This window comes from Prunus avium, chromosome 1, assembly GCF_965620075.1.
Source record: "Prunus avium chromosome 1, drPruAviu1.hap1.1, whole genome shotgun sequence".
NCBI lineage: Eukaryota > Viridiplantae > Streptophyta > Magnoliopsida > Rosales > Rosaceae > Prunus > Prunus avium.
Window position 1 is genome coordinate 35,415,568 of NC_142284.1, and position 10,549 is coordinate 35,426,116.

Consider the following 10,549-nt stretch of genomic DNA (forward strand, 5'->3'; position numbering starts at 1 on the left):
TTTCTTTGCCCAGCTCTACAATTGAGAGCCCGGCCGTATCTCCACCAAAACTCGGCCGCGTCTTCTAGCTGCGTGGTCCAGCCGCACTCTCCAGCCAAGCTCGAACACAGCCCGGCCCATTCTTTCAGCCACGCAGCCTTGCCCATTCTCCTAGCCACGTATCCCGGCCGCATATTAGCAATTCAATACCCGGCCGCCTATTCTCCAAATCTCGAACTATTTCGGCGTAAATAGACTGTAGCCCGGCCGCTCGTGTTTCCGAAAAGTGCTCGGGTTGAGTGAATTTTCACCACGCCCAAACAGTAGCCAAAGCATCAGCGTATCTATTAGTGACCCCCGGGATATGTTCCAGCAGCACTTGCTTGAAAGAACCGACAAGCTTTTCAGCAGCTATGCGATATGGTGCTAATGTTGACTCCTTCACAACGAGGCTTCCTTGTAACTGACTTAGCACCAAATTTGAATCGCCAATGATTTTAATCTTCTCTATGCCCATTTCCTTTGCTGTAGACAATCCCATAATGAATGCCTCATACTCCGCCACATTATTTGTGCATGGGAAATTTAGTTTGAACGAGAGGGCCGTGACTTGCCCTTTGGGGTTGATGAGTACCACACCTGCTCCTCCACCATTTGACGTAGAAGAACCATCAAAGTAAAGGGTCCATGGTTCTTCCTCTGTAACAACAACCACCGTTTTTGGCAGCTCTCCCAAAACCTCCTCCGAGAGAATTGGTCCTTCTTCTTCAGGAAATAGAGCCAGCATGTCAATCACGGCTTGTCCTTTGATGGCCCTAGGAGTTGTGCATGTGATATCAAATTTGGACAGCTACAATAGCCATCGTGCAAGACGTCCGGAGAGCACCGGTCTCGTGAGCAAGTACCTTATGGGGTCAGACTTCACTATGAGCTGTAGCTTATGAGCAAGGAAGTAATGACGCAAGCGCTGCGCAGCATAGACAAGGGCAAGGCATAAAAGCTCGGTCTTTGAATATCTTATTTCAGCTCCCCTTAATTGCCTACTCACGTAGTAAATAGGGCCTTCTTCTCCACTATGGTCGTCTTGAGCAAGTAAGGCCCCAACCGCTGTGTTTGTTGCAGCTAAATAAAGCTTGAGAGGAAGTCCCGGAATGGGTGCTCTCATGGTGGGCAGCTTAGTAATTATCCGTTGCACTTGCTGATAGGCCTCTTGGCATTCCTTGCTCCATTCGCATGGCTTGCCCTTCTTGAGTGAGGGAGCAAAAACACTCATAGTGGCAGCAAGACCTGGGATGAAGCACCGAATATAGGATAATCTCCCCATGAAACTTTTCAACTCCTTTGGATTTCTTGGAGGCGCAAGGGAATTTATAGCTCTTGTCTTTTCAGGATCCACGTCTATGCCACGCTAATGCACTTGGAACCCCAAGAATTTTCCGGATGACACCCCAAATGCGCACTTCTTGGGGTTCATCTTTAACCCATACAGCCGACACCTTTCCAGCGCCTTCCTCAGCACCTCTCGATGGCCTTCTCTAGTTTTTGACTTCACCACAAGATCATTCACATAGTCTTCCACCTCTTTTCCCATCATATCGTGAAACACTGCTGTCATGGCTCTTTGATAGGTGGCACCAGCGTTTTTAAGACTGAATGGCATGACTGTGTAATAAAAATTCCCATATGGTGTTCGAAAAGCCGTCTTCTCAGCATCTTTGGGTGACATTTTAACCTGATTGTAACCGCTAAACCCATCCATGAATGACAGCAAACCTTGACCCAAAGTTAAGTCAATTAGGATATCCATGTTGGGCAGTGGGAATTCATCCTTTGGGCAAGCTCGGTTGAGGTCTCGATAGTCCGTGCATATTCTAATCACTCCGGTCTTCTTTTTCACGGGAACAATATTTGCTAGCCATGTTGGGTGCTTGATTGGCTTGATGAATCCAGCAGCTAACAACTTCTCAATTTCCACCTTGATTTGCTTTTCAACTTCAGGATGAAAATTCCTCCTTGGCTGCACAACAGGTTTCGTACCAAGCTCAATATTCAACGTATGACTAACCAAGTTTGGATTTAAACCGGGCATTTCTTCGTAGCTCCAAGCGAATACATCTCTGAATTCTCTTAACATGGACACCAAGGCCTCCTTCTCTTCATTTGTTAAATGAATGCTGATGGAAATAGACTTTTGGGCAGAGGGATCATTACTCAAATTGATCGTTTCCAGCTGCTTGGCAACTGCCATTGAACCATCTTGCATGTGCCTTGGTGCTGTCATAGGCTCCTGGAAAGCACAAGGCATGGGTGCTTTGCCATCTGGACCCTTACGGTTGTTTTCTTGCATTGCTTCTCCCCCATACTCGGGGCTTTCCCGTAGGACACGGTTAAGCCCCTAATCCCGTCATAAGCGGTACACGGTGCGTCCATCTGGCAGCGTCACTTTCGAGCATTGGGGATGATCATAGGCATGGTTGTTGACTTCCAAGTGTCTCTTTCTTTCTCGATCAACAATGGTGATGAGTTCCTCGTTGCTTTGATCACGAATTTCAGTCCATGAGGGTAGGTAGGTTCCGAAATCCTTAGATGGGCTGCTTCCGGCGCCTATGCACTTGGTGTAAAATTCTGCCTCGGAGTAGTGAGCTTCGTTTTGGTTGAATGACGCTTGATTCCCTAGTATGCGAAGCGGTCTCAACCCAATCCTTCCTTTCACGCATTGATGGTAAGTAGAAACCACAAGTTTGTGCTTATTGAGCCATGGTCTTCCGAGTAAGGCATGGTAAGCCACATCCACATCTACTACATAGAACTTAGTGAGTGACCGGATAGGACCTACCTTCAAGTTTACTTGCATGTGCCCGACTGTGACCTCACTTTTATTCCCGAAATCGCTATGCATGTTTGAGATTGCACAATTTTGGATAATGGAATACCAGCTGCCGTAAGCACAGACAGAGGCAATATGTTGACAGAGGAACCCGTGTCTACCAAAGCTCTTCTTATAAACACATCGTTGATCTGTCCCTCCAAGTAAAGTGGCCTTCTATGATCCAGATATGGAACTTCCATGTCTTCGTCCGTGAAGACAATAGCATTGTCATTTTCCAAGAATGACCTTTGTGGTTGAGTGGTGAAGCAATGAGGATTAGACTCCGCAGAGATGTTCATGAGAGCTACAGCAGCTGCCTCCCTTGCTTGTGGTCCAAAGCCAAGCTGGTCGAAGAGTGACTTGAACTTTGGATTCCTTTGGAGGACTTGTGAGGCCGTGGGTCCCTGTTTCATACCTAGGTAACGCTCCACCACACCTGTTTCGGCCTCCGTAAGGTTGTGGAATGTTACAGCAGCTGTTTCCTGCTGCGCAAACGAAGCCCCCAAGTGGCGTTCTTCCGACATGTCCATCGAGAATACTTTGTTACCCGTACTATCATCCCATCCATCAGCGAGTGGCCATGGGGTATTATAGCTTGAAGGTTTCGAATATTTGCACCAGTAAACCTTCTCCATATTTCCACAAGGCTCCCAAATAGCCTCCGGTGGCTTCGGGTCATTCCTCCATAGACGGCACAACTCATTGTCGTCGAGTAGGTCACCGGAGCATGTGTTGACGGCAACTATCTCTTTTCCGCTTCGTTTTGGCAAGGGGTCTTCATCTATGGTTTGCTTCCTATTGGGAAGCTCAAGAACTCCTTCATGTATCTTAGCATGTGATCGGTTCATAATTGTATATCATTTTGTACCCTTCTAGCTTATGATTTGGTTATGTTTTTGAGTTAAACTTGTGCTTTTAATCCTTTTTGTGTTTATCTTTCAGTTCATTGAGCTTTAGGTAATAATGATGGCTTTGGATAGTAAATGATGCAATCCATGCATGTTAGGGCCTAATTTGGATGAATGGATGAAGAGCTTAAAGACAAACTCGATTTTGGCTACAGTCCCCTGCCAGCCCAGTTTCGTAGGTCATATTGCAAGCTTTGTTTCAGCAACCTAAATAGCTCGGATGAGGCCACATTCTTCATGAAAGTTGTTCCAATGGGTGTATACTATAACATATCCGAAATTCAGCCCCATTGGATAATTGTGGAGTCTGTTACCTAGCAAACACAGAGCCATGCTCAGGATGGATTTTATCAGCGCGCAAAATGAGTTAGCAATTTGTTTTGGCCTTAACTTCCTCCTCCGACCTTGGATTGGCCCAAATGATATATGGCTGGAAAGAAGACATTCCGAACTTCAAGTTTGAGTGCTTAAAGTCTTAATTTGCTTAAGGGAAGCCCAATTCGTAAGCCCTTGAAGTTTCTGGTCATGCTGACCTCAGGATGAGCTATTATTTCTGGTTGGAAGCTTGGTCATGGTGACATGAAGATGAGCTAGGGCTGCTGGTGGGAATCTATTGGTGAAGTGCATCAACCAATTCAAGATTTTCTAATACAAGTGCATCACCCAATTTAGATTTTCTAATACAAGTGCATCAACCATTTCAGATTTTATAAAACAAGTGTTGTATGCATTAGCCATATTGAATTCAGATTTTCACTTCCCCTAGGCCTATAAATAGGGAAGTTCTCTAAGCTTGTAAACACACCCCAAGGGGGGGAGCTCTCAAACACTTCTCTAGAGCTCCCTTCCCTTCTCTCCCTCAAATTCTCTTAGTTTCTCTTTCTAGTTTTCAATTGTTGTAATGAAATCTTTTGGGTTGAAATTTTCCTTAAGTTTTTCTTAGTTCCACTTTACTTTTCATTATGTAAATTCTTTTCTTTAGTCTCAAGTTTGATTAGTTTCCAAGTTTCAATTATGGTTCATGTTCTTATTCATTATGCTTATAAGTTAATATGCTAGTTTGAATGATTGATCACCATTTAGGCTTGCATGTTAGCTATCTTGGTTTGAATTAAGAGTAGACACCATGCTTTAATTCGAATTGAACTATGAATAGGAAGAGTATGTATGGACATTCGACAACAGGGATTAGATACATGCTTGGTTGTTTAAATTGTTCTTCTATGCTTAATGGGTTCCTAATGCTTAATTTTAGGTTAGACAACAAATGATCAAATTAGGGAATTAGGAACACAAGGTTATGACCACACACCATGGCTTAATCATACTTTAGCTAGAACCAATCCATTAATCTAATTGAACTTGGGAACTTATTTGCTTGAGTTAGTTATTTCTTTTTTTTCTTGTTGTATTTATTTCCTTTCTTTTTCATTTCTGTTTTGTGTAGGGAAAATGAATGGGATCATTCAATCACCAATCCTCGTGGGATCGACCTCGCACTTACATACGCTATACTACCGAACGGCTCGTGCACTTGCGAGTATCACAAGTTGAGGATGCAGCTTAATCCATTTTGGTGCAGCTGAATCTACACAACAAGTTTTCGCGCCGTTGCCGGGGATTGGCAACATAGTTTGGTTCTATTTCTTTTCCCTACTTGTTTTATTTTTATTTTTCATTTTCATGTTTTTCTAGACAATTTCAAGTTTTAAAGTTAATGACGTTAATGGACAAGTTGTGTTTGTAGTCCAACAGAAAAGGACAATTGCCCAACAAGCAAGAGAACTGGGTTTAAGTCCCAGCTTACACAACCCATTGGCGCTTGTTGCTTTGAAGCATGGAATTGGATGTGTGTTGATTTTCCTTTTCATTTTAGTTTTTATTTCCTAATCCTTTTAATTCCATTTCAAGTTTGTGTGTTTGTTTTAGCAATTTATGACAGCTTAATAAAAATGGAGAGAGATGGCAACCTCAATCATAAGAATGGGAAGTGTGGAGCAATGGGAGAAGTCGCGACCTCCAAGTGCATCACGCTCGACCTAATCACTTCAAGGGGGAGCATTTCAATCCTTTCTCTTCTTTGAATTCTGTTTATTTTCGTAGTTGTTCTTGCCTTTTGGTCCGCGTTGAGTTCTTTGTTTTTCTATGCTGAATCCAACCATATAAAGAACGTAAAATTTGGACTTACGGTTGGAAAGTTATAGCCTAAAAACTGAACATAGGTCGAAGCTGAAAAACATAGAAACGAATCTGTCCAAATGGTGATAAAACGGTGATAGAAAGTGCTGTTTGTTTTTTTTTTTTTTTTTTTTTTTTTTTTTTTTTTTTTTTCTTTGATTTCTTGGTTTGTTTCTTTTAGTACAATAATTTATATCGTTTGTTTGAGTTTGTTTAGAGTACTTAGTTCATTTTCGTTTATGGTTTGTTGTTTCATGTTATCTTAATTTGTTTTTGTTTCTTTTTCTTACGAGAATATATTTTTTAAAAAAAAATTTTAAAAAAAAAAAAAAAATTTATTTTTCATATGAGCTGACTTATGGTAACTCCAGTGAGCACTTCCGTTAATACAGTGTCTAGGAGTTCTTTAGGCGACACCTTCGGTGTCTAAGAAGTTTGGGTTTTAAGCGGGACCATTGTGACCCCTCCAACCTTCCCGGATCCCCTGGCTGTGTTTTCTGAGGCCCTTAACTGGTCATCCGTGAGTTGCTTGTATATTCGTGTGTTTTTAAATTAAGTTTTTTTTTATTTTCTTTGTTTTCTTTTCTGTTGAGTCTTTGTTTTTGTTTTGTTTCTGTTTTTGTGTTGTTATGTTAGTTTATTTATTTATTTACGTGGTATGGTTAGTTAGTTTATTTCTGAGTGTTAAAAAAACATTTTTATTTCAAACGCTGCATTAAAAACAAAAAAACAACAAAAAAACAACAAAAAAACAAAAAAAACTTCTTCTTCTTCTTCTTCTTCTTCTTCTTCTTCTTCTTCTTCTTCATCTTCATCATCATCATGGCTTGCCTCTATTTTCTCTTACTTGCAGAATCTGCAGCAGCTCGACATGGTCCTCATTTTTCCTCTGCAGTGCTTCCACGTGCTGATTGGCACAGTAGAGCCGTTTCTGCAAGTCCGCCACCATAGCCTTCAAGGAAGCTATTTCCTCGCTCATCGCGGCACACTCCCTTGTCCTCGCCAGTAATCGCATGCCCAAATTGGTAGCGGAGACCGCGTGGAGCACAGTTAAATTGTGGGACTCCTCTACCGCTGCCTTATCAGACCTCTGTGCCACATGCAGATGATCTGTCGGAGTGAGCTTGCTGCTAATCATGCCTCCTAGCCGCACTGCTCTGTTCGACAGTGCCTCAGAAAAGTTCGGTATTGCCTCAGCAAAGTTTGAGGCCGTGCCGTGATGATATGTGGAGTTTGGGAAGACAGGAGTTGGAGGAGCCCTTGTCTGGGCATTCGGTGGTGCAAGTGAGAGCTCAAGGTTGAGATCATCAAGGTGAGTGCATGAGGATGCCATTTGTTTTGCTTCTGAATTTTTTGATGTTTTTCCTTGAGTTTGCAGGAAGAAATGCTGGGTATCATCCGCTTACAGAAGTGTGGTTTAAATAGACATATGCTGATGAGAGAGAGCCAACACCATTTCGGATTTCCCGGGCATGCTCGACCTAATCGCTTCAAGGGGGAGCACCTTTACTTTACTTTACTTTTTTTCCTCCGTGTTTTCTAGTGTTTAATATTTTTGCCCGTTACTTTCATTTTCTAGAGTTTTGTGTTTTTGCTTTTCCCTTTCGGCTATCATCTTTAGTTTATTTTAGTTAGGGAACTGTGCTTTCTTTTCCGTTTGTCGTCTTTATTTGATTTAAGTTTGGGAAGTGTGCTTTCTTTTCCGTTTTCTTTTTTTTTTTTCTTCTGCAACTTTACTATTTTATTTCCGAAACAAAATAACGAAAATACAAAAACAACAAAATAAAATAAAAACAACAATAATGCAGTAGGAAATCATTTCTTCTCGGTGCTTGGTGTCTCGACCATTGGAGCTTTGAGTTTGGCCCTCTGGCTGTCCTCTTCCGGGGCTTCACGCACAGCTTCTTGGGGCTCATCACTTGAGCTCCCAAAGATCGCAATCTTAGCTTGAGCGTAACTACTCTCGCGATCTGCTTGTTTGCGTTTACCCGGTCGGTCTAGGTCTTCCAGCTGTTTTCGCATGTCGCGAGAGTACAACTCTACCATCTTTGATAGGTTTCTATTCTCGTCCCGCAATACTTCTAGCTGGTGTCGATTCACCTCCACTATCCTTGACCTCTCCCTTTTCAAGCTTTTTATAGCAGTCTGACACTCCTCAACCATACTTCGCTCCGCCGCCAACTGACCCTTTAGCACCTCTACCTCATGGGACTTCGCAAGTAGGCGATGACCCAAACTTGCGACTGTTGCCGTACTCTGCACGCTCAGTGCCAGGGCATCGCTCACGACCCGGTTGTCATCCCTTGTTCCCAGCACACGTATATCTTTAGGAGTCACTAAATTTCTAGCCACTCCAATGGCAACATCGTTGTCCAGGAGTATTGAGTCAGTTACTGTCACAGGCCCCCGTGCGGAAGCAAAGTAGGGCATCCATACTGGTGCCGCTGCTTGGCCTCGTGTCTGAGTCGGTGGAGCTAGGTTGAGATCCAACGAAAATGGGTAGTTAGAGGCCATTTGATTTCTCACTCTCTTTTCTTCTTTCTTTCTTTTCTCTTTTGTGTGTTTCTGAGTTTGTGTTTTTTTACCCTTTCTTTTTACCTTTTATAGACTTAGTCTGCTAAACCCTAGCCGCTGCGGTTCTGAGTTCTGTGCGGCCCTTACCGCTTATCTCTATATGTCGCCGCACCCGTTTCCCAACCCCCTTAATTGCATTTTCACCTTTCACCACCTTCTAGTGAAAAAGTCGTCCCGCTTCACCCAAGAAGCCAATAATTCTGGCTTGGGGGATGTGACTGCTGCCTCTGCACGCCGACACGTCCCTCACCCCTTTCACCCGTGACTCCCCAGGAACCAAGGCATCAGGGACCACATTCTCTCTTTTCAGAAATCCCGCATTTGCGCTCCCAATTCACGTTTCAAATAAAATTTCAAAAAAATTTCAAAAATTAAAAAATTAAAAAATTAAAATTGAAACGTGTGGGCTTCAGATTTCATTTTGGGTCGGTTTTTCACCTTGTTTGGGTTTCAAGGTGGGTTAATTTAATTGTGGGCTTTAGGCTTCGAATTTTTTTTTTTTTTTTTTTGGGTTTCAGAATTGTGTGATTAGGGTTTACTGTTTCATTTTTTGTTTGTTTTTTGTTTTGTAATTTTTATTTTATTTGTGTATTTTAATTCTTGTGTGTTTTGTGATTTATATTTACTTTAGTACCTTTCATTTCTTGTTATGACATTGTTTGTGGCTAATTTTTAAACATTGAGGACAATGTTCATTTCTAGGTTTGGGGGTATTGGAGTTTAGCATGTAAATTTGGTTTTTCCTTAATTAATTTTTTTATTTATTAAGTCTTGCTTTTATTTTTATTTTTATTTTATTTTGATTTTTTTTTTTGTCACTTTCCGAACACATTTGATGAGATTGTGATAAATGTTGCATGACTTAAATAAAAAATTGAATTTTATTTATTATTTTTTTTTTTTCCTTGTAAATTTTTATTGTAAAAAATAATTATTAATTAATTAATTAATTTGGCATCGTTCTAGCATGACATGTTCGAAACCTTCTTTGCACTTGCCATTTGTTTCATAATTTTCCAATTAAAGGATTTGCATGACCCAAAGAATTGTATCAAGCATAAATTAGACTTATATAACCATATAATGTGAGCTTTTGAGCCTTGTACTTCATTTCATGAGTGTTATACACATACTCTTATTTTCTTGTCATCAAAGTTGTTGTTTGATCTCATTATTCATTGATTTGGTTGATCACTTAAAAGTCATTCATTCTTATGCAATTTGATTTCATGACATTTAAGAAGTGATATTAAGGCCTTCTTTGGATCGTTTGTGCCTTTCAAGCTAACCTTATGCATGCTTAAGCATGATTTTCCATTGTTAACCATTTTGAGCCTACATGTAAACATGATTTTCTTTCATTTTACCAATTATATTTCCTCGCCTTAGCCCGAAAAACAAGAATTTACCTTTCTAAGGAACTCATGAGCTCTAATTCGGATGTGTTTTTCATGCTAAGTTTGGGAAGGGATACTACATAAAGAAAAAAAAAATTCACTCAATTGGTGAAAGAAAAGAAAAGAAAAGAGAAAAATTGTGATTAAGTGGTGGTTGAATGAAATTTCATTTTTGGGTTTCATTTTTTGGCCTTCTAAATAAATTGGTGTTTGTTCAATTCAAGGAAAGGAGTATGAATAATTGTAAATGAAGGTATAAGGAGTTTTGATCATGTAAAAGAAAAAATCTAATCGTGATGATTCGAAGTCTTGTAAACTATTATTTTATGCTCTTACATTTTGAGTTCCTTGGACTTTCTATTATCCATACCTTTCATTTCTTACTCACCTTACACCCTTGGCCCCATTACAACCTATGTTAAAGACCTAAATTGATCTTAAATGTCATGTGGTTGAATTGCATCCATTTTCTTACTTTTAAGTGTTTGGCATCCTTCTTGAGATCATATTAATGCAAGTTCTTCATCTTTCTATTTCGAGTTAAGTCCTTATGATTTAACTCTAATCTCATGTTTATAATTGAGTGTTGCATTGTAGCCCTCTTCTGAGTGATTCATTTGTGAGAGGACAACTTCGGTGAGATT

At 40.8% G+C, this 10,549-nt stretch overlaps 1 protein-coding gene across 1 annotated transcript; it reads right to left on the bottom strand.

The window, feature by feature from the left end:
- Positions 1-286: 286 nt before the first annotated feature.
- Positions 287-1,303, bottom strand: LOC148297731 (uncharacterized). The gene is made up of 2 exons (XM_088247982.1): positions 885-1,303; positions 287-794 (listed from the first exon to the last, which is right to left on the bottom strand). Exons 1-2 carry the CDS (start codon positions 1,301-1,303, stop codon positions 287-289), a joined length of 927 nt encoding a protein of 308 aa, XP_088104108.1.
- Positions 1,304-10,549: the final 9,246 nt, after the last annotated feature.

Excerpts from the sequence above, each read along its gene's own strand:
- LOC148297731 (XM_088247982.1), bottom strand. The coding sequence starts at position 1,303 with ATGGGGAGATTATCCTATATTCGGTGCTTCATCCCAGGTCTTGCTGCC. Across the intron at positions 795-884 it reads GTGAAGTCTGACCCCATAAG|GGCCATCAAAGGACAAGCCG; the intron begins GTACTTGCTCAC and ends CACAACTCCTAG.